The sequence below is a fragment of the Ylistrum balloti genome, unplaced genomic scaffold (assembly GCF_031769215.1).
Source record: "Ylistrum balloti isolate Yb309-2 unplaced genomic scaffold, AGI_CSIRO_Ybal_v1 Utg370360, whole genome shotgun sequence".
NCBI lineage: Eukaryota > Metazoa > Mollusca > Bivalvia > Pectinida > Pectinidae > Ylistrum > Ylistrum balloti.
This window is the reverse complement of record NW_026782255.1, coordinates 804635-830585: the sequence shown is the minus strand read 5'-3', so window position 1 is coordinate 830585 and position 25951 is coordinate 804635. Positions and strand designations below refer to the sequence as shown.

The 25951-nt window shown below is 34.8% G+C and overlaps 2 protein-coding genes across 2 annotated transcripts in view; both read left to right on the top strand.

Annotated features, from left to right (window-relative positions):
• Positions 1 to 2926: 2926 nt before the first annotated feature.
• On the top strand, positions 2927 to 5216 carry LOC132553849 (leucine-rich repeat-containing protein 4B-like). The gene is made up of 3 exons (XM_060218131.1): positions 2927 to 3785; positions 4350 to 4424; positions 4930 to 5216. The coding sequence occupies exons 1-3, from the start codon at positions 2927 to 2929 to the stop codon at positions 5214 to 5216; spliced, it is 1221 nt and encodes a 406-aa protein (XP_060074114.1).
• Positions 5217 to 9744: 4528 nt separating this feature from the next.
• The window catches only part of LOC132553863 (myosin-2 heavy chain-like), a 64959-nt gene continuing 48752 nt past the window's right edge, over positions 9745 to 25951 (top strand). The window contains exons 1-4 of the mRNA XM_060218145.1: positions 9745 to 9774; positions 15472 to 15597; positions 18122 to 18314; positions 18614 to 18972. Coding sequence (XP_060074128.1) covers positions 9745 to 9774; positions 15472 to 15597; positions 18122 to 18314; positions 18614 to 18972 — 708 coding nt within the window. The remainder of the gene's footprint in view (positions 9775 to 15471; positions 15598 to 18121; positions 18315 to 18613; positions 18973 to 25951) is intronic.

Genomic DNA, 25951 nt, shown 5'->3' with positions numbered 1-25951 from the left:
ACTTATGAACTTTTACCCATAAATAAAATTACAAATGATTAACACACTGCACGTGACACATATTTATAAATATGAAGATAAGTAATTCGTAGACGTACAATTGTAAGTTTAAATCATTTTTTCAAAAGGAGGAAAAGATGTGATGATAGGATTGAAAGAAGAGAAGAGAAAAAGAGAGAGTATAGATTTTATATCAATTCTATATCAATTAAGTGCCGACTACAAAACAGTTCAGAATTAGATAGTTTTAAAGCGTTTTGTTTGTTTTATAAACGTTTGAACATATCTAACAATATTGTATTAGTTTCATATGAGTAAACATCACTGTAGCCCTATAATATAGTTTCTATATTAAAATCTACGTCTACATCATACAAAGTAGTAAACAGTTGACAGTTGGAGCTGATAAGCAACGTATGTCCCAAATAGAATGTGCCAACTAAAGCATACGGTTAACGACGTTTGGTTTAGCTCCTACTTAAAACGTCAATGTAGAAAACACTCCTCATGACGCTTAAATAGAAAAGTGATTTGTGAATTGTCTTTTTCAAGTTTTCAATTTGAACATCGAGATCGTTAGGGTACATAAACAAAGGAGTGAAAAGCTTTTACCTTTTGGCAGAATCTGAATAAATAACCTTTACACCAAACACGATCTATTGCCTTAGGGATGCTTCAGTACACAGCACATAAATTTTGCCCCAATTGCCCCCGGTACTGTTAAGATTGTACTAGCGAATGAAAACACACTTTCAAATGACTGCAAAACATTAGAGACTTAAAGGTGAAGCAGATGACGTCACTTTTCTTAAAAATATCTCAAATCTGTTTTTCTTCTACAGAAAGAAAAACATAGATTAATCTCCACAAGCATTAACACCTTTCTTCTAAATGTGACGACAGAGTGAACAGCTTCTATCTAGTTTCGCACGTCGAAGGTGATCCGATATTCAATGTCTTGTTCCAGTAACGTTGTTTGTATGAGATATCGACAGCTTGCAAGTGAATTTACAACACGTGGTTTTGAGAGGGGCGAGTTGAAGAACACTCCGGTCGCAATAATCACCCTATTGGGGAATATTCTATATCTTTAATGTTAAATAAACACATGTTATCATTTCTATAATGCGACATTTTCCATTTGGATTTACCTAGAATTACATGGCGAGTTTCATCGTGAACAGAATGCGCTTACCATTCCGGAACATCTGACCTTATTCTCCTTGTACTTTTTCAGTGGTGGCCGTGTAGATTTTTCCTTTGTTAGTTAACATGTTGATTTCCTTGATTTTGAGTTGAATAAGATCTTCTTTTGACCTATCAATCAGAAATATTCAGTAGAGCTCAGTGACTGTAAAATCATGTCCACCGAAAGCAACAGAAATAAGAATGAAAGACAATACATATAATATTTCAAAGCTTGATATTGTTTTTGATGATTCAAATATTTGCGTTTTTATCAATAGCTTGAATAAAAAAGATGTTATTCTCTCAATTAATTTCATTTTCATATATATATAATGTATGAGTCTTCAAAAATACCGAAAAAAAATGTAATCCCACGAAATATCAGTTTTTCATAATGTACAAAGTGTATCTCTGTGAATGTTGTCCTTGCTTTTCCCGTTTAACAAGTGTGTTCACGTAGATCGTCTCTTTTTGTTAGTATTTTCAGTTTCATTTTCTTTTCACAACTTATCAATAAACATTCACACACACACACACACACACACACACACACACACACACACACACACACACACACACACACACACACACACACACACACACACACACACACACACCCACACACACACACACACACACACACACACACACACACCCACACACACACACACACACACACACACACACACACACACACACACACACACACACACACACACACATATATGTATATGGACACTTAATTACAAAATGGCACTCCTCTTCAATATCACAATTATTACAAAATACACATAGTCTGTTATTTCTATCAATCAGACCTGCCAACAACTTTGCTGGAGGTTGCTTGAAATTTTGCGTGAGGCTCCTGGGAATATCTTCACTAACTATTAAACTTTATATATGCTAAAATAAGACTTAACTAGTCAAACTATTAGACTGCCAGAGCCACATGTAAGCGTCACTGTGATTGGCTAATCAGTAGCACTAGGTGGCAGAGTGCGACGCACATCGCTCGACTCGTCGTCACCACTGCTTAGGATCATATAACCGCGGTATAAGTGTAGAAAACGAGGTTTTTGAAAATTTCTGACCAATAAATTCATTTCGCGTGAGATAACTAAGGCTTGCGTGAGTGCGTGAGACAGTGGCCAAATGCGTGAGACTCACGCGAGAAGCGTGAGACTTGGCAGGTCTGATCAATATTTCTATATCTTCACTTTTCGATGTCCAAGTCTTGTGCCAAGGAGTTTTTCTTCAAAAACAAACTGTTAGTTATCGGATATCGTGGGTGTTAGCCGATTTCTCACCCCGTGGTCGTTATAAAATGGATTAACCCTAATCCCAAACAGATTAAAGCTATATAGTCCTACATACCAGGCAGGGTGTGCAAGTTGGTCAATTCAAAAGTTAAATAGCCCACGAAGGAAATAATCTTACCGAATTTTGAAGAATAATTATTTAAAGTTCTCTGAGACTTTACTCAACTAGATGTCTTAATGAAAAGAGAGCCACAGATGTACTGAAGCTGAAACATTGTCCAACAGAATATGGATTAGTCTATATTGACAAATTCGTATAGTGAACGAATCTATTCTGTATATTTGAAATCCCGCAACAGGATTGCCTTGAACACGATGAGGCCGAAATGTGATGAACGTTCGAGGAATGAAGTAAACATGGACAGCGTGTAAATATTTAATGTGATAAAACGTATCAGAGCAGGGCAGCACAGACGGTAATGGCGTTGGTCATCTGTCTGCTGCTGTTGATTACATGTACCGTTAGAGGGGACCCGGCAGGCTGTACCTATTTCCCATCCAGTCTTAAATACGAGTGTTCCTCCAGGAACTGGGTGTTGCCTCTAGCTCTGTCAGATTTCGATAACGTCCCACAGAGCCTCACTCTGATTGATATCAACGGAGATCTTCCGTCGTCAACGCCGACAGCGACCTTTACCGGATTTGACGTCATCAATACAACGTTGTTTGACACGAATTTTGTACCAACGTTTACAATTCAGTGTTATACAGGAGGGATGTTGATCTATCACAATGGAACATTCAGTGGTCTCGGATACATTAAAGAAGTTCGTATCCAGAACTGTGAAGTGATAGCCTTGCCTGATCAGGCCTTCCAAGATTTTGGTGATTTGAATTATTTAGGTTTTGAAAATGGAGTTATTGGTGATATTGGCTTTGATGCTTTTAAAGGGTTAAATATATACCCCATGGCCGTCCCTCGTCCACTCGGAATGCTTCTGATGACATCCAAGTTGGAGGGAAGAGTACTTCCTAACGGGGTGTTCTATCATTTGACCAACGCGACAAATTTTGTGATCGACGGTACCAACCTCGACACGGTGCAAGCGGACATGTTTCAAGCCTCCATCAAACTTCGTTTCTTATCGATGCGACATAACTGGTTCACGTCCTTCCCGAGCAACATACTCTCAAACTTGCATGGACTCCAAATCCTAAATCTAGACGGGATTAAGTGGGATTGCACGTGTGATAACCTGTGGTTTCTGGATTACTGTCAAACTAACAATGTCTCTCTACGTGGATCAATGATATGTAACAGCCCAAGCACGTACAAAGGTATGTACTTCTAATACAGTGTTGAAATGGTATTTACAGTCGAAATGAATGACACAGTGCGACCTGTATTCTTTAAATGCCCTTTATGTCTCTTAATGTCCAAATTTGATTGTTACAAGCTTGGTAATATGGTTTGAGTATATTTTCATAATCTCGGTCTAAATTGTTGAAAGCAGGATTCCTGTATTTCATGCATGTTGTCTTTATCACGATTTTCGCGCAAGATGTAGACATTTGACCTTGTTCTTAAATATGAGAACATGACATTTCTTACTTGCATTGACCAAAACTTCATGACGGCGTTGTTGATGAAAGAGACGACGCTTATCCTTTTGGAATACTTGTTATTTTTTTCTTTATATTTTTAAAAGTCTCGGTTTTTTGTTCATATTTTGCCCTAGTTTCAAGGCTTTGTTTAAAATCAGTATTCCATTTACATGCCAGTGCCTTGTCCTCAGTTTTGTTTAGAGTGTGATCTATACGATGTCCCGTCAGATCTGCACTTTTTTGTTTTAAGTGTGTGGTTGCTTATGGTTTTCATTTGCTTTGTTTCCAACATAACAGATAAAAAAGCATACCTATTTAAGAAGGAAGAGTGTCCCGCTGAAATAGTTCTACCGTGTGACGATGATCTTACGGGTAGGTACATATACAAAGTTTTTGATTATCGTATTTGCATTTTACGAGTACGCCAGAATTTTCAATAATAATTTCGCGATTACGAACATTCAACAAGAATCCAAACGACAAATAAGTGGGATTTCAAACAGACTGTTTACAAATGTATTTCCTTTTTATCACATTTTAATGAAGAAACTTGTTACAATATGTCTATAGAAAGTAAATTAATCAGTTGATTGATTCGTGACGACGTTTCTGATGACGTAACGCATGGCGACAGAAAATGCAGTATTAACGCAATTCAGTCGTTTTATGTTGATGGAATAGGGTAGGAAACTAAAGGCAACAGTAATCGAATATGTAAGATAATTTAAACATTGTTTTCGGTTATTTTCTTGATAAAACATTATCGGATTTGAAAACCGCCTACTTAATCAAAACGAAAATTAAAAATTGCTGTGTTTCAAGCATTCTTTGAAAATAATTACAAAGTAATTAGTACGGACATGTTTGACTTTTTCAGGGATTGCCGTTGGAAACACGTGCTTGACATACCCCGACATAGCGGTTTACGTCGTCTCTCTCTTATCGCTCTCACTAGTCATAGCAACTCTTCTCATCAATGTTCACACAAGACGACAAAATGCGGATGATTTGGAGGATAAGTCCATGACGAACCTGGACAAGGGAAGTCAGCGGAAACTTAGTGGATCGAACTGGAACAGAGCGTCAGATAATGGAACGGAAGATATCAACCAGTGGTTAACACAGGCAAATAGAGAAAATGACATTGCTGACGAAATAATGTAGCGTGGTCAAAACTCGACTTTCTGAAGTGGACGAGTGATTTTAGAGATATTCGTTAGAGCAAGATAATATTGTCTGCATATTGTTAGGCGTAACTGTAACCGGGTTGTACTGGGGCCTTGTAAAGGATGACTAGAACAACCGGGTCGAGTTCGTTCATTTATTGCAGAGAGTCATAGTTGAAGGTACATTACCAATAGACAAGCCCTATTGTAGATATCTAAAGGAAGGTGTACAAAGAACCTGCAATACACAATCAAAAATATATTTCTTAACAAAATGTTAACAATATCAACCTACATCACTGTCAATAGCATTATTATATACATATGTTTACTTGTCAATGATAAATAACATATACTGATACTATAAAACACAAAGACAAGTATTATCCCTATATCTGATACCACAAGGGGAGGTAATCCACTTACTAAACTATAGACAACACAGATACAGATATATAGCAATTACCAAGGTATTGGATATGATCCATATCTGAATTATACATTAATCAAATATACAATTTACAATATTAATACTAAGAAACAATAGAATTAACTATGCTGCGATAATCAACACTTTGTAAATGTTTCATATGTTTGGTACCGGAGAAGTTTCTTACGCTAACTTCGGTGAGGGAGACCCTTTTCCCGTCACGTCATTGTCATCGTCCTCTCGATTGAATAGCATAAAAACACATTATATCTATATCTGCGCATTAATGCACATATCTGATTGTGAATTTAGAACATACAATGATAAGTTATCAATGGAATGCGGTAGTTGTTCCAATATATCACGAGAAAAAAGGATTGTGTGATTTAGGAGAAATTGGCGGCGAATTTCATTATTTGTTTGTACTCAACAGTCAATATTGAAGAGAGAAAAAAAATGATATATCTAGGTATTAACATGAAAGGTCAAATGTCCATCCTGTTCAGCCATGTGGTATTATCAACAACTTGTTTATATGTATTCTTTACACTGTAATGTTTATGAAAAATCTAACATTGTCATTGCACTATGTAAACGAACATGATAAAAAGTAAAGGGTACCTCGGACATTGCGTCATTATTGTCACATGTGCTTTGGGACATAAACTAAAATAGACTAAAATAACTTCGAATAATATGTCCAATTAATCATTAACACTTTCATTTCTAAATCTTCATGATGCTTGATTATGAAATAAAAACACTTAATGCTTAACTCGATGTGATCTTTGAAGTAATTCTAATATATTTCACCGGATATATATATATATATATATATATATATATATATATGTGTGTGTGTGTGTGTGTGTGTGTGTGTGTGTGTGTGTGTGTCATATATAGACACAGAATTAAACACACACACACACACAGAGAGAGAGAGAGAGAGAGAGAGAGAGAGATATAGAGAGAGAGAGAGAGAGAGAGAGAGAGAGAGAGAGAGATTTTTTTTTGTATGTATGGGTATTTTTCAAAATACTGATTACATTTGTATGTTCCAAAAACCATTAAATGACATTTCAGAAAAAGAAACAATTGATTCATTAATTATCTAGGAGGTACAGACAAATAAATTTCAGAATTACTGAAAGATGAAGTATATTACAACCAGAAAGAAAATAATGCGGGATGTTTCGATGACTATACACTGTCACCTTCATCGGATAAATGGCCAGTGTGAGGCTTATTTACAGACAGAAAAATATCTGTGTCTTTTCGATGACTACTCTTTAACCTTCCTAAGGCAAATAAAAATTGATAGCGTGTTTTAATGAGATATCATTTTCCGCTGTAATAGTAGTGTGACAAGGAGACAATGATGTTATCGTGAAAACTGGTCGAATTGCTGATCATTAGGTGGTAACACGGGAGCTGATCCAGCAACGCCTTGAGAGTCTCTGTGACATACAGGCCAAGTACTCAGCTTCCAGTCTCCGGGAGCACCACTCTTTACTCCAAGAATGAGCGTTGTACAGTACTAACTTTGCTTGATAAATGTGGTTGTCACGGAACAACAGGACAAAAACGAGAGTAGAATCACGACCACAGCGCTAGGAAAACCTGTTATATTAAAGTTGATCGATTTGATTTCTGCTAAATCAGAAAGAAAAGTGACAATCCTCTGATCTTCTCACTGCTGTTACTAAGCCAAGATCGAATGCTAATGAAATCTGTTTATCCGTCCTCCCGTACGTCCGTAGTATTGCAACACTTTCCGTGTTTAAGCCTGCTGATGAGCTGGAAGGTTAAACGACCAATAAACTATTAAACTACATAGTTTTGGTTTTTATGTTGACATGTTCAATGTTTCTTTCCGTTTTATTTCGTGGTGGCTACAAACGTTCATGTCCTTTTCAATACGTGTATTGCTTCGATCTTCGCGTTGCTTCGAAGACAATATTAGATATTTTGCTATAATTCAAATTTTCTTATCTGATAAGGAAAAAATTGATTGTAAGAAATACACTGCATTAACGGTAGGGGACAAGGTTTGTCTTTCGCTGATTTGTCGTTCTTTATTATTTAAAGATTGTACAGAAGACATACAAGTTGAATATAAAAGAATTTGACAAATCACACAGTAGGACCCGATAGTGATGTCAAATACCTATGTGAGGTATATATATATATCAAGTATATTGAGTATAAATATATCTTTTTTTTTTTTGAAAATAATTTTCAAGACCTAATGAGATGGTGAATTAAAATTCGATTTCATAATTTTCAACACGATCGTTATACATCGGTATATTCTGAATCGTGCCACTTTTCTAATGAATTAAAAAAAAGCATGGCGTGTGGGTTTCGCCACACCTTCGTTACTAAACACCATTCAGCAATGACTACCAACCTCGAACATTGCACAAAAGACACACAATGTCAGTGATCAGCATCTTTTCATACAAATTTAGAATTAGATGTAGACAAGTAATAGATTAAACTACACGATACAGCTATTTCGTCTTTCTACGACCCACGGTAATGTTCGAGGCCTAAATTATTGAAACCTAGTTGGCTAGGGGTGAAAAATCGAATAATATCGACTTAAAGAAATTCCAAAACCAGATAAGACGGTAAAACACTTATATACATATAAATTTCGTATTTCTGACCACGGAGACTAAAGTCTCGGATATCATACAAAATACATATAATATATAAACAAAAACGCCTGATAATGTGGATTGATAATGTAGAACCGTGACTTTTCTTGATTTTATTTTCTCTGATCACGAACACAACACGGAAATAAATATCCGATGTAAGAAAAAGCGACACAAAGTCGCAGCGTCGAAAAAAACCCCACAAAAATACCGATACGTCAACAGAATCTCAATTCAAACTCAATTTCAATGAAACTAAAGGTCAAATATGAACGAAAGTGGAATTTACATGGAGAGTCTCCGTAAATGGTTCACTGATAATTAGACCATGTGTTTTGGAAGTGCAAGCATCTTCTACTTCACTCGTCATTTAAATCTCAGTCAGTCCAATTAAATTATGATGTCACGTTTTCAAATAAGAATAAGTTTATCAAACAATAACAGAATATCCATACATAAGTAACTGATTGCGCTTCTGTATTCTTGTTCAATAACCAAAAACAGCTACTTTAGCCATCAAATCATAACATTCAGAATATTGTAAAACATGGGGTAAATAATTTCCATCTTTATTTTTACTGCTATACAGTTTTGAACTGTAAATATCAAATAATTATTTGACTTTTTTTCAGATTTCTTATTTCTCATCATTCAGTATCTTTGTATTTAAGACATGTTAAATGAAAGAGTGAATTAATTGAAAAATCTCCCAAACAAGAGTAAAGAATGTAATGCTTGTTATCCATGAAAATATAAAAAGTAATTTATGAAATTTGATACGTCTGTTTTAATTAGACCGAGGTGTGTATCGAAAAATTCATAATATTCATTTAATTGCTACCAAAAAACGATATTATATATTTCTACATAAATTACTTTCAAAATCAATCTTTTAAAAAAATCATCACCAGATTAATGGAAAGTCTTTATATATTTACAGCCTGACCTAAAGTATTATCAAAAGACATATTTTTCGTTTTCCATAAAAGATATTCTAGATTTTGCAATTTGGCACGAGCTCGTTTAGAACCAATGGGAGATAACTCCGGGCACCTTGCAAACCAAAAATAAGAATAATTTTCATTTCCATCAGTTATGACTCTTCTTCTTTTTTCATGCCAATATTTTTACTTTTGAATATGTGATTAATATTTTGTAAAGGATATATCCTTAAATAGTGTGATAGGTATTGAAACGCAACAAATGAATAAGAACTATATTTTGTTGACTACGCTTCGGACGGAAGTGCGTATGAATTCTATTGGATACTGGATTGTTTGAAAATGGCGACCTCCGGTGGCGTATCGGGGCTCATGGACTTTGTTTCGCATTAGAGAATGCGCACAGAGTGCAAAATGGCGCTTACGCATCTCCTGATATCATGGTGATATTTGTTTGTTAATTATTTTGGGATTTTCGTGTAAAGTGGAAGAATGGCATCATCAGAAACACCCGAAGCGATGGTAAGTTGACGTCATGCACAAATATGCCGAAGATGTTTCACACCTACTGTCAAACAATGCTTACATGTCATGCATGATTAATCAAGCAATGATCACTAGCATAAATAAATCATAAACTAATATTGATTTTATTCATGTCTCACACCAGTATACAGCTGTAGGTTGTAGGTTCATGTCAGTCCTCAATTTTGCTACCGCTTGTTAACCCTGTATTAAATTGTTAAATTGCCTGTCTTGTTCCGCTGTCCAAACATGTATTGATATGCCCTTCACACGGAACTTGGGCTAACTAGGTTTTAAATAAATCGGTAATCTCTGAGTCCTAATCGATTAAGTAGGTACAGTAAACACTCTCTGTCTGCCTAATCCGAGTCCTGAAATTGTTCTGGCTGATATAATGCAAGAACACACACGCTTTTTATCAGCGAAGACAAACCGGCAATGAGATCCATTATACTATATAATTCACTACTATTGAATGTAATAATGAGTTGGAACCAATGTAATTTTGTTATTTTTGACACATACAGTTAGTTGGATTTATCTCATTTTGATTAAAAAATCTTTGTTTGTTCTGTTTTCTGGCCATTTCATATGGTACAACGTATATTTGTTAAAATCCCTAGATTCTTGATTAAGAATGTGTCTTTGAAAACAAATAGACATTAATAAGATACATTGTAAATAAAAATTACATTATATGGATGGGTATCTGTAACATAATTCTGAACAACCCTAGGGGTGTAGAACCAATGCCATACTTCTCATGAAGGTATTAGGACACCCCAAGGTATGCAGGGCAATTGAAGACTAGTAGGAACTAAGGAGGGGTGTGGTCATTGGCATCAAACTAAGGATCTTCAGTGTGATAACTTCATTACTACGTCAACCAGTTTCGTCCGAACATTTGGGCTTCTTCAGGTCCACTTCATAATCATGAACATGTGTGTCTGTAGCTTTTTTTTTTACATTTATGCTTTTAGTTGTAATGCAATGTAACTTATTAAGTAATATTTAAAGCTTTGTCTATGGGACTTTGTCACAGTCAAAATCATATTTCTTGAGATGCCCATCAGATTAATAGTAAGCTAGCCAATAATCTTGAATGCAGCCTGTTAAGAGGTGAAAAATTTTGTTTGGCATAGAAAATTGAAATGAAAAGCTTGTCAGTTAATAGCTTGTCATTGGCATTGCAATGTACATGTAGGTATCCTATGTTACATATACACAGCTAATTCCTTTGACTGTTTATATATGTGCCTGAATATTTTTGTCTGGACTCGACAGTACAACTGAAAATATGCCAGATTTATTATGATTGATTCCCACTATATTGAGAGAAAGTTTACAAGCTTTTTACATAAATTCTTTGAAGAACACTTCATCTTAACAATGTTTGTATTGTAAACCCATGAGTATGCTGTTTTTCTAATCAGCTATGGTAGGAATTCTGTCTGGCAATAAAACAATAAAGATTGCAACTGTAAAGAAAGTTCATATATATATCAATAGAAAACTGGACATGTCTGTACATATCAGTATATCTCTATAGATCACTGTGAATTGTTTCATAGCTGGATCCCTTATGATAATCTGAGTAAACATTATTGGATAAAACTCTACCATTTATGGTATCACTTGTAACTGTTTAAGATCTCATTTACAATGAGTTACCTAGTTTAGATATAAGGATAATATTAAGTCAAATGCTCAAGAGAATAGAAAACAAGAATATGTGGCATTTTTTATTTGGCAAAAACTTTTCTCAGCTTTGCTATTCACTTCCAACTATTGTAGTTACAATACCAAAGAGTCCATTCCAATTGTGGGGTCTGTAATCTTGCTTGGTTAAACGTTAGTCTCTGCAAAACTTAATTATGAATATGAGAGGCGCCTGATCCACTGATGGAATAATATTAACTTGATAATAACTCTGTAATCCTGATTGTTGAAATTAAATGTACAATTGTCATAATGTAGAAAATGATGAAAAATTTATCGATATTGAAAATGTGGCATCTTTTCTTTTACACTGTAAACCTGAGGTTCTTTAACTATCTGTATAACTTTAAGAAAATCATCAATGCAATAACGTCAGTTGTCAGCTTGTATTGTGAATCTTTCACATTAATGTTTGTTGGACAGGTATATGGTACACATTACAGAACATTTGGCTGTTAATGTTACTCAATAGATAATCACACTTTCACTGGGACGAATTAAGAATTTTTTTCATCCAATGAACATGAAACTATACATTTAAGGTATACAATTGCATAGCTGACCAAACTTCTTTTTTCTCAGAAGTTTTGTTGGGTTTCATTCCACATTATGACCCCTATTGTGCTTCTTTCCTGGCTGACAATTTTAAGGGTGGAAATAAATTACATATTTGGGATTGGAGGCTTAGTGAGCATGGGCCTATCTCTGGCAAAACATTTTACCAAGGCTTATCTTGAAAGCTGTTGAAATTCTCACTTAAAAATGGTAGAAATGTTGTGATAGGCATTCAACACACCTTTCTGGTCATTCCGAATGATTGAAGACTATTTGTTAAATTCCATTTAATTATGGTAGGGAGCTGAGATTGATTCCACTCCAATGTTTAAAACCTGTGATATGATTAAGTGGCACCTCTCATCTCTATGTAATCCCAGTCAATGTTTAATGACGGGAGGCCAGCAGGAATGTCAACACAGCCAGTTTGTCTCGAGACATCCTGGTCTTACCAAGCCACTATACCTATATCTTTACACCTGGTCAGTTGTTGGCCAGTACACAAAAATATAAATGTAGATGTACACTGGTTAGCTTTGTAGGATTTTCAATATCAGATATAAACTTGAAATTGAATTTTACATAAATAAGTATGTATAAAGAAAAACAAAAGAAAATTCAGAGCCTTGTTTCATTGAACCATTGTGTTGATTTAATCAAAAGATTTAAATACAAATATACCTATGTAATTTGATATATAATTCATATTTTGTAATTATTGAATTTCTAACTTTTTGTTTGAAATTAGAATTTACATTGATCCTAGTCTAAATTGGTATGTAGCTTTAATATTCTAGTGATTTTGTATGGAATATTTTCCCTCTCTACATGTCTAACAAAGGAAATTCACTGAAATTATCAGTTATAAATCATGCACCCTTTAATTACGGTACAAGATCACGCATATCATATTATGTATTACTAATATAAGCACTGGGATTAGGGATGCTTGGCTTCTATATATACCATTCCCTTTTTTGTCACATCCACCGAAAAAAATGCAGTATGTATTTTATAGAAATGAGGTTGTTACTTGTTCTTTGATTAACAGGTAATACCTTTGACAGTGTGAGTGAAACATGTTTTATCAATTTGAGAATTTCAATCTTGATATTTTGGAAAACATATATTCCATTATTGAAAATGTTATGCCAATTGAGGATTCTAATCCCTGTCAAAATTTTCCAATCTATACATGTATGCATGATTTGATTTTCCAAATTAAGTCTGATCCTGAATATATTAATTCTTCCAACACACTGTAGGTTAATTTCCCTCTTAGATAAAGTAAGACATGATACTCAATCCCTATTTAATGTAAAATTTAAAAAATCTTTAAATAAGCTTGACAAACTTAACATGTTGTTCAACTTGTGGTAAGACAAGTTACTCGATCCCAGTTGAATGTAAAATTTAAAAAATGCCTAAACAAGCTTGACAAACTTAACAAGTAGTTTGACTGTTACACTTTTGTGTACATTGCTCATTACATGTTGGAGTCAGACATTATTTACTTGACATAATGACATGACCAGTAGCATGTTTACTGATCTCCTGGAGATTAGTTCTTGTCTGAAGTATACAGGTATACAGTGGGAACTCACTGCTGGCCTTCTGTCTACCACCATCATCCAAATTAACGCCCCTGTTCCTGTAAACACCCCTCCCTCATGTCTGAAGTATACTGGTATACAGTGGGAACTCACTGCTGTCCTTCTGTCTACCACCATCATCCAAATTAACGCCCTTGTTCCTGTAAACACCCCTACCTCTTGTCTGAAGTATACTGGTATACAGTGGGAACTCACTGCTGGCCTTCTGTCTACCACCATCATCCAAATTAACGCCCCTGTTCCTGTAAACACCCCTCCCTCATGTCTGAAGTATACTGGTATACAGTCGGAACTCACTGCTGTCCTTCTGTCTACCACCATCATCCAAATTAACGCCCCTGTTCCTGTAAACACCCCTCCCTCTTGTCTGAAGTATACTGGTATACAGTGGGAACTCACTGCTGGCCTTCTGTCTACCACCATCATCCAAATTAAGGCCCCTGTTCCTGTAAACACCCTTCCCTCATGTCTGAAGTATACTGTATACAGTGGGAACTCACTGCTGGCCTTCTGTCTACTATCATCATCCTAATTAACGCCCCTGTTCCTGTAAACACCCTTCCCTCATGTCTGAAGTATACTGGTATACAGTGGGAACTCACTGCTGGCCTTCTGTCTACCACCATCATCCGAATTAATGCCCCTGATCCTGTAAACACCCCTCCCTCTTGTCTGAAGTATACTGGTATACAGTGAGAACTCACTGCTGTCCTTCTGTCTACCACCATCATCCTAATTAACACCCCTGTTCCTTTAAACACCCCTCCCTCTTGTCTGAAGTATACTGGTATACAGTGGAACCTCACTGCTGGCCTTCTATCTGCCACCATCAGCCTAATTAATGCCCATGATCCTTTAAACACCCCTCATTAATACCCCTGTACATATTACTAAATTTGTTCTGTGATAAAAAGAAGATAACCAGCCCTGTTTCAATAATAACTTGATAGGTTTATCATCAAATGAAACTTTAAAGAGATCCACAGGAATTTCAGAGAGAGCAAGCATATGAAGTACATGGTACAATATCAAATAGGTTTGAACATGTCTCAAATCTAATTGCAAAATTGATCTTACCTTCATTTTTTTTGAGATATTTGTGGTACCCTAGGAAATACAATTGTTAGATGGATTTGTAACAATTATAAGCCATATGCATTTAGCTCTGAAGCAAATGTATAGAAATAAGGTGTCATGTGATACAAGTGTTGCAAGTGTGGTCAACTGAGATATATGTTGGGTTCAGTACAGAGATCAGAAGTCAGATGTATGCATGTTTGTATGTACAGGAATCATTTCAGGAGAAATTATCTTATTCCCTATCTTTAGCTATCATGCTATCATCAAATTGAATAGCAAAGGTCCAGAGAATCAATTTTTCATCTGTGTGTATATCATCTTAATTCAAGCATACTTCAGATTCCATTACATGATTAGATGAGGCAACTAATGTGGACACTACTTCATCATAAGTTTATATTGTGTATGTCTCAATGCATTGATATTAAACTTGATGGTGTGTATACTAAATTTTGTGATTAGTCTGTATATCAAATGATCCTTAAATTTAAAATGTTAAAATTTAGAAATTCGGTGATCAGCTATTCCCAACTAATCTTTTACAGCCATTTTGTTTTTTTATTTTTTATGTTTCAACGTTCATCATCTGATTATCTTGTCAACACTATTCAATCTTTTTATTACAAAATGTACCTTCCAACTAACTTTTTATTTGCTATAAAAGTATCAAAATTTTGACGCTAGAATGTTGTGCTATGATTAAAATGTTTTAACTATTTTTTTGTAGGAGTTGGAGAGTCCTGAAGACATTCGCCGCGAGATCGACCAGAAGCTGGAAGAGGATGGTATGTCTCCAGACTGTACAGATGAGGACAAACTTCTTCTGGTGTGGAAACTTTATCAGCACACTGAGGTAAGTACACTGGGAGAGTAACTTAGTGATATCATTGTTTGGTTACTGGTATGTTTTCAGTAATCACTTGACAAATCTGGAATTTAGAAATGCATACATATATTGTAAAAGAGACAGGAGTATAGTGACTATATTGTGCCTGTTGCTTTAAGTGAAAATAAGAAATAAAAATATTCTGTAGATTTTTGTTGAAAAAAATTCATTTGAAGTCAGTTAAACCTGAGTCAGTGTTAAAATGTAGTAATGTATTTGTGTCAAAAAGGACCAATTAAGAATGATACATGTACAACATGTTACCTAATTTAAACAAAAATAGCTGAGGACAAAGATGTTTGACAAACACTTAAACACTGTTGAATGGGGGCACTTGAGAGAAATGCTTAATTGAAGATTGTTCGATTGACTAATCTTACCCCAGTTTCAAGATAGAAGTATCAAAATCTTCAAATGTGTTTGTCAATTGCCATCAGACATTCTCGTTTCAGAACAGGTAAACGGTACATACATGTAAGAACTCTGGTTGGTTCTCACAGAATATCTTCATATATAATTATCATACTTCCAACAGATGTAATATATTTTGTTCAATACATTAATTCCTAAAAGGCGACCCTCTAGAGAGTGAAGAATGACATAGTGTTCGCTGATTGTGAATATTTGAGTTTGACATTTAAAAATATTGATGAGTTATAACCATCAATTTCAAATCCATTCAAGATTGAAAGTAAATTCTAACCCCAATTTGAAAATAATTTAAGAGGATTGGAAATTCTGATATCTTGTTCAAATGATTTTCTTCTTTGTTGAATCTGGGGTAAGTCTACATCATACAAGAATAATGGTGAATTTATCAAGTAATTTATTGGGAAATTGTACCACATAGAAAAGCTCAAGGCAGTGTCATACATTACACGTATAGAAGATAAACACCTCAGTGACAGTAATTGGTTTTAGGTCCCGACTTCTTTCCATAAATTTTTGTTAAATGTCATTTATTTCAATAGATTACAAGTATGCTTTTAGTCCGCCTTTTAAAAAATACCTGTCGATTTCCTAATAGATGGTTTCTTGTTTTTATCTTGTTAAATCTAATTAGAGTTAAATAATTGACCCCTTCCCTACATATGTGCTCACAAACAGATTATTTCTGTCGTCCCTCCCTACATATGAGCTCACAAATAGGTTATTTCTCTCCTCCTACATATGAGCCCTACATACATGCTCACAAATAAATTATTTCTCTCCTCCTTCCCTACATACATGCTCACCTATAAATTATTTCTCTCCTCCTTCCCTACATACATGCTCACAAATAAATTATTTCTCTCCTCCTTCCCTACATACATGCTCACAAATAAATTATTTCTCTCCTCCTTCCCTACATACATGCTCACCTATGAATTATTTCTCTCCTCCTTCTCTACATACATGCTCACAAATAAATTATTTCTCTCCTCCTTCCCTACATACATGCTCACAAATAAATTATTTCTCTCCTCCTTCCCTACATACATGCTCACCTATAAATTATTTCTCTCCTCCTTCCCTACATACATGCTCACAAATAAATTATTTCTCTCCTCCCTTCCCTACATACATGCTCACCTATAGATTTATTTCTCTCCTCCTTCCCTACATACATGCTCACAAATAAATTATTTCTCTCCTCCCTCCCTACATACATGCTCACAAATAAATTATTTCTCTCCTCCTTCCCTACATACATGCTCACAAATAAATTATTTCTCTCCTCCTTCCCTACATACATGCTCACAAATAAATTATTTCTCTCCTCCTTCCCTACATATGTGCTCACAAATAGATTATTTCTGTCGTCCCTCCCTACATATGAGCTCACAAACAGATTATTTCTGTCGTCCCTCCCTACATATGAGCTCACAAATAGGTTATTTCTGTCGTCCCTCCCTACATATGTGCTCACAAATAGATTATTTCTGTCATCCCTCCCTACATATGTGCTCACAAACAGATTATTTCTCTCCTCCCTCCCTACATACGTGCTCACAAATAGGTTATTTCTGTCGTCCCTCCCTACATATGTGCTCACAAATAGATTATTTCTCTCCTCCCTCCCTACATATGTGCTCACAAATAGATTAATTCTCCTCCATCCCACCCACCACACACATATACATCCACACCTATAATATACACTTCTATTTAATTTTTCTGCACATTTTTATTATCAAATACAAGAGGGATGACCTTATCACTATTATCCTTTTCTTGATATTTTGAATCTTACGTTTTATTTTTAATTTTTTTTTAATATTGATGATCTGATTTCCGAACAAGAAACACTGTGAAGATACAAACGCTGTCTACTGTACACAAATATATCACTTTCCTACCTAAACACAAGCCTTCTGATACTGAGGATAGTATTTTGACACATATTAAAGTGTCATTTTTGAATGTCTGCCTGAAGACAGAAGAAGAAAGATCTGTTGAAATTTTACACAATTATATATTCTGGTAAATAATAATTGTTTGTTTCCATCAGGCCACTCTGCAAACAGCCATTGAAAATGAAGAAAAGTTGAAACTCGCTCAGACAGCAGAAATGCAAGAAGTTGAAAACTATGTTGAACACATTCGTCATTTGTCTGATGAAAGAGAGGCTTTAATCCAGGAACTGGAGACGGAGAATGACCAGCTGAAGACAGACATTGCACAGCTGAGGCATGACCAGAATGGTAAGTCTAAAGATGTTGGGTATTGCATCTTGTAAACAAAGTCTTAAAAATTTCTCTGTGTAATAGGTGTTTGTGATTAAGGCTTCTGCAAACACGAATAGATCAAGTTTGGGATTGTCACTTTTCAAATTTTTGTTCTTTTTGACGAAGTTTTTTTATCATTTCTCTATACATATCAAAAGGCATTCAACTGCTGCCAAAATTACATTATACATTTATACGTATAGGATGCATATATAATACATAGCTAATTAATTTTGACTATTTCTAATCGAAATCCTGTCGTATTTCCTTTACAGTGGAAGCCGTACAAAATGAAACAGCTGAAATGCTTATACAACAAGGCTTGGACGATATTGCAATGGTTTCAACCAGTGAACAAATTGCATTTCTCCTTGTTGAGCGTGCCCGACTTCTTGATGAGTTGGAAGCCGAGCAAAGCAGAACATTATCTCCCATGGAGGCTATTACGGATGGTGAGGTTTCGGAAGATGCTTTGAAACGAACTCTTGAAAAGGAACGAAATGAACACGAGGAAGAACTCATTCAAGCAAGGGAGAGCATTCGTTCACTGAAGACAAATTATGAAGAAGAAATTAATGGACTTATGGATGAAAACAATAAACTTGAGGATGACCTAATGCAGACAAAAGAAAAGGTAATTCATATATTTCTGATTTTTATGATTGTCTTTCAACTACATGAATATATTTCTTCTTTCTATCAAGGGTACACAGTGAAGACAGAAACACTCTTCTTAAATACAATTTTTCATCAGTATAATGTAATTTTTGTTCACTTTTGCCCAAAAAATTTTCTCATGCTCATTGATTTAAAAGTTTCTGTTTTAAATAAACAGCGTTCCCATTCTATAAGGGGTGTGCTGATATTGTACAGCCAAATTCATTGCTTTGTATTCCCAATTCTTTGAGCAAACAGAGCTCGAGAAATATGTAAGATTTTAGTTGTTGGTAGTTCAGGTATTTTTCTTACTTTAGCAAGACAAAAAGAAAAAGGTACATGCTAAATTAGAATAGCTGGCAGTTGGTAAATAAAAAAATGATATCAGCTATGAAAAAGTTCTGAATTCAGAGACTTTCAGGGTTTAGTGAATCCGTTTTTATTTTAAATTTTTTTTTATATGTGAAGTAACTCGTATACACAGCATATGTATGGAGAAAGTGACATGTAACAATGCTCTAACGTTGAAATTTGTGGGTTGAAGAAGTTGCTAAATTAAATGACTAAGGAAAGTTTTGATAGCAAGTGTCCTTACTGAAGGTGATATTTATCTTAATTGTCATTATTGTGTTATCTTAAGTCATATTCTATTGATGAAAACCATTAACTCACACTAACACAAATAATATTTTATCGTTGGGTGTAGATAATATTGGTTTTCATTTTTTAAAAATCTATGAAAAATTTTAAAAAATCATCGCATTTAATCAGTATAGAATTTCATTATTTCATCCAATACAGAAATGACAAATTATGTTTTGTCAATTCTTTAAAAGGAATAAAACTTGTCTTTCTAATCTTTTTCTCCCATTCTCAATTTATGTATACACTAGGTTATATGTCTCTCAAATCTGGAACATTGCTATCGTTCTGTGTGCTATAAATGATAACATGTCATTCATTTATAAACCAGATCGACAATAGTGAGTTGCCCCGATGACATCTTGTAAAGGATATACGTATATATATCAGTATTTCTTGACAATACCGTTACACATTCAAAAAGTAACTCGCACAAGACCATTTTTATTTAAATTTTTTTAAACAATTAATATAATTTTATTCTATATATAATACCTATCATTTGATCAGTCTACATTGAATACTCGTATTGTCTTGTAAGGACGACATGTTATTTAAGGTTATTTGTTCAAGGTCCAGTGATTTTTAACTGGCTGTTAGATATTTTAACACAGTTGACCTACTTACGTTTGAAATTAGTTCATCATTATTACAAGACTGGTTCAATGACCTGTTTATGAGAACTTCATGCTGGTTTTAAGTCATTATATCCGACAAATATTTTGACAAGTTTATAAGTAATGCTTTTAAAATATAAGTAGTAGTGATTGGAGAGATTTATTTGAATTAACTTTTTCAAAACACAAGACCTTTTTCAGTATTCCTTTCCACTTAAAGTTAACATAATCTTACCATAATTTCTTAATTTGTAACATTTTGATGGATTTATACTTTCAAATCCAAGAGTTTTTTCTCAAGCACTTTGTCTTGACATTCAGGTTCAATATATCTCCCTTACCTTATGATATTGTTGTCTTCTATAATATATTTATATTGTATTTCTGACTTTGTTGATAGGGGTATATTGTATTTCTGACTTTGTTGGTAGGGGTATATTGTATTTGTGACTTTGTTGGTAGGGGTATATTGTATTTCTGACTTTGTTGGTAGGGATACATTGTATTTCTGACTTTGTTGGTAGGGGTATATTGTATTTCTGACTTTGTTGGTAGGGGTATATTGTATTTCTGACTTTGTTGGTAGGGGTATATTGTATTTCTGTATTTCTGACTTTGTTGGTAGGGGTATATTGTATTTCTGACTTTGTTGGTAGGGGTATATTGTATTTCTGACTTTGTTGGTAGGGGTATATTGTATTTCTGACTTTGTTGGTAGGGGTATATTGTATTTCTGACTTTGTTGGTAGGGGTATATTGTATTTCTGACTTTGTTGGTAGGGGTATATTGTATTTCTGACTTTGTTGGTAGGGGTAGATTGTATTTCTGACTTTGTTGGTAGGGGTAGATTGTATTTCTGACTTTGTTGGTAGGGGTATATTGTATTTCTGACTTTGTTGGTAGGGGTATATTGTATTTCTGACTTTGTTGGTAGGGGTATATTGTATTTCTGACTTTGTTGGTAGGGGTATATTGTATTTTTGTTGGTAGGGGTATATTGTATTTGTGACTATTGTATTTCTGACTTTGTTGGTAGGGGTATATTGTATTTCTGACTTTGTTGGTAGGGGTATATTGTATTTCTGACTTTGTTGGTAGGGGTACATTGTATTTCTGACTTTGTTGGTAGGGGTATATTGTATTTCTGACTTTGTTGGTAGGGGTACATTGTATTTGTGACTTTGTTGGTAGGGGTATATTGTATTTGTGACTTTGTTGATAGGGATATATTGTATTTCTGACTTTGTTGGTAGGGGTATGTTGTATTTCTGACTTTGTTGGTAGGGGTATATTGTATTTCTGACTTTGTTGGTAGGGGTATATTGTATTTCTGACTTTGTTGGTAGGGATATATTGTATTTCTGACTTTGTTGGTAGGGGTATATTGTATTTCTGACTTTGTTGGTAGGGGTATAGTGTATTTCTGACTTTGTTGGTAGGGGTATATTGTACTTTGTTTCTGACTCTGACTTTGTTGGTAGGGGTATATTGTATTTCTGACTTTGTTGGTAGGGGTATATTGTATTTCTGACTTTGTTGGTAGGGGTACATTGTATTTCTGACTTTGTTGGTAGGGGTACATTGTATTTCTGACTTTGTTGGTAGGGGTATATTGTATTTCTGACTTTGTTGGTAGGGGTATATTGTATTTCTGACTTTGTTGGTAGGGGTATATTGTATTTCTGACTTTGTTGGTAGGGGTATATTGTATTTGTGACTTTGTTGGTAGGGGTATATTGTATTTCTGACTTTGTTGGTAGGGGTACATTGTATTTCTGACTTTGTTGGTAGGGGTATATTGTATTTCTGACTTTGTTGGTAGGGGTATATTGTATTTGTGACTTTGTTGGTAGGGGTACATTGTATTTGTGACTTTGTTGGTAGGGGTATATTGTATTTCTGACTTTGTTAGGTATATTGGACTTTGTTGTATATTTGTATTTCTGACTTTGTTGGTAGGGGTACATTGTATTTCTGACTTTGTTGGTAGGGGTATATTGTATTTCTGACTTTGTTGGTAAGGGTATATTGTATTTCTGACTTTGTTGGTAGGGGTATATTGTATTTCTGACTTTGTTGGTAAGGGTACATTGTATTTCTGACTTTGTTGGTAGGGGTATATTGTATTTCTTTGTTGGTAGGGATATATTGTATTTCTTTTGTTGGTAGGGGTATATTGTATTTCTGACTTTGTTGGTAGGGGTACATTGTATTGTGATTTTGTTGACTTTGTTGTTGGTAGGGGTATATTGTATTTCTGACTTTGTTGGTAGGGGTATATTGTATTTCTGACTTTGTTGGTAGGGGTATGATGTATTTCTGACTTTGTTGGTAGGGGTAGATTGTATTGTATTTGTGACTTTGTTGGGGGTATGTTGGACTTTGTTGGTAGGGGTATATTGTATTTCTGACTTTGTTGGTAGGGGTACATTGTATTTCTGACTTTGTTGGTAGGGGTACATTGCATTTGTGATTTTGTTGGTAGGGGTAGATTGTATTTCTGACTTTGTTGGTAGGGGTATGTTGTATTTCTGACTTTGTTGGTAGGGGTATGTTGTATTTCTGACTTTGTTGGTAGGGGTATGTTGTATTTCTGACTTTGTTGGTAGGGGTATATTGTATTTCTGACTTTGTTGGTAGGGGTACATTGTATTTCTGACTTTGTTGGTAGGGGTACATTGTATTTGTGACTTTGTTGGTAGGGGTATATTGTATTTCTGACTTTGTTGGTAGGGGTATATTGTATTTCTGACTTTGTTGGTAGGGGTATATTGTAGTAGTGAATTTGTTGGTAGGGGTATATTGACTTTGTTGGTAGGGGTATATTGTATTTGTGACTTTGTTGATAGGGATATATTGTATTTCTGACTTTGTTGGTAGGGGTATGTTGTATTTCTGACTTTGTTGGTAGGGGTACATTGTATTTGTGATTTTGTTGGTAGGGATACATTGTATTTGTGACTTTGTTGGTAGGGGTATGTTGTATTTCTGACTTTGTTGGTAGGGGTATATTGTATTTCTGACTTTGTTGGTAGGGGTATGTTGTATTTCTGACTTTGTTGGTAGGGGTATATTGTATTTGTGACTTTGTTGGTAGGGGTATATTGTATTTCTGACTTTGTTGGTAGGGATACATTGTATTTGTGACTTTGTTGGTAGGGATACATTGTATTTGTGACTTTGTTGGTAGGGGTACATTGTATTTGTGACTTTGTTGGTAGGGGTATATTGTATTTGTGACTTTGTTGGTAGGGGTATATTGTATTTCTGACTTTGGCGGTAGGGGTACATTGTATTTGTGACTTTGTTGGTAGGGGTACATTGTATTTGTGACTTTGTTGGTAGGGGTACATTGTATTTCTGACTTTGTTGGTAGGGGTACATTGTATTTGTGACTTTGTTGGTAGGGATACACTGTATTTGTGACTTTGTTGGTAGGGGTATATTGTATTTGTGACTTTGTTGGTAGGGGTATATTGTATTTCTGACTTTGTTGGTAGGGATACACTGTATTTCTGACTTTGTTGGTAGGGGTATATTGTATTTGTGACTTTGTTGGTAGGGATACACTGTATTTGTGACTTTGTTGGTAGGGGTATATTGTATTTGTGATTTTGTTGGTAGGGGTACATTGTATTTGTGACTTTGTTGATAGGGATACACTGTATTTCTGACTTTGTTGATAGGGGTGCATTGGATTTACATGTAAGAAATATAATTTTTAAATGTATATATGTTCTGTATATATGTTCTGTATATATGTTGATGTTTGAATTAACTTGTCATTGTGGTTTCTGTGATACACTAGGGTTCCAACATTTTGAACTTCATATTTGTCTATATCAATGCTCAGGGTATACTATTCTCAAACGTTTTGCTCTGATCTGGATCTGAAATTATTATCTTTATAAGCCTCCCCTCCCCCCCTACCACCCCGACAAAAAAAAAAAAAAAAAGACAAAAAGAAACTATTAGACTGTAAGACCTGACAAAGCCAAGGAAAACAGTGAGTGGGCTTATTGCCAGGCATTATTACAGGATGAATATGGTAATGTGTTGGCTATTTTGATTATAATAAAAATTAATTTTCATTGTTATATTCACAGAGATAGATACATACATGTATGTGTCTGTTTTTTTGACTGAAATAACACAGAAATATGTATATTGATGTTTGACAGAGGTGTTGGTTCAGTATTCTGAAGGCATTCAACACCATAATGGTATTTTCTTGATAATATTGTGATAATCATTTCATGCATGATTTTAAGCAAGATTAAATTGGACTGTCAAACTTTCATGAAAGTCTTTAAACGTAATTTATACCTCTCCACGTGTAAGATTCTATGGCAGAAACACAAATATTTCGGGAGGAATTTTGAAGTATTTTCAGACTGTCAATAGGTATGCCTCGTCAGACAAAAACTAATTTGAAACACATTAATTTAATTGTTGTACACGTCAGCTACTTAACTATTTAATTGTCCTCAATTACTACCCTGGAGGCGAAAATGTGTTTGAAATTTGATGAAATATTGATAAAGACTTTCCCATATAATCGTAGTGTTTATCATACAGATCAAAGCTATAGGGATTAAATATATAGGAATACTTTATGTCAAAACTGTCCTCCAGGAATCAAGGTGTACTCGATAGCTGCAACGCTGTAATTTATTATCATACATTGATAAGAGTTTCAATAGATTTTTCGTATGTTAGATAATTTGTACGACTAGATTATACAGCTACCTTGTGGGTCAGATCGGTTAGTCTGAAACAGGTGCTGAGTAATTAATTAGAACCGTATGGCAATTTATCATCTACCCAGTTGGATTCCTTACATAATTTACATTGTGGCACTGTCTGAAACAGGTGGCCAGTATATTAAACCAGTTTAGTTATTAATTCACTATTCAGGTGTATGAAATACCGAATTTTCGTTAGAGTTAGTATAAAGAGAGAGTTTAATAATGAAATTGTTTTGGCAGAAATATGTCTATCTATAATGAGGGTAGATCTGTGTAGCTAGCTGTAGGATATGCTTCTGTATGGAGCTCGTTGCGTTCTGTCCAAGCAGAAGCTTTTGTAAGCCTATAGGATTTTTTAAGGGATAATGGAGAGGAAACGTATTGACAGAGCCATTACGATCAGCAATTTGAGACTGAAAATCAATGGATTTAATTGGGTGTTTCTTGGCGATTCAGAGTAACCTTGTGGAGTTGTAATCGTTGACAAACAAATAGAACTTACTGGATACTGGCAAAGTTTAATATTTTAAGGTACACTACCCGGGTGTTAGTAAACAACGGTGTTCACGGTAGCTCCCATTGATTCGGAATTTGATTATAAAGGGAAGGGATGACTGAAATTACTGGTGACAGGAGTCAGACGAGTTTACGGATCATGACTTCTAAACGGAAAAAGGTTGGTGGTAAACAAAGCAGGTTTATTAAGCATTATAAGCAGTATCAGTGTATTTTATATCGTTTTAGACATCTAATCTTAAACATGTTTTTAATGCAAATGAAATTTTAAACTTCATGAAACAACTACTGGATCATATTATGACATTTTAAGAGGAGACTGTGGGGTGATCTGGTGCATCAAAACACATAAATATGCTTGCTCGGCAGTTAAGACCATTCCTGGAAATATCAATATACATTACAACCAATGCGTTTTCAGTAGAAATGTAT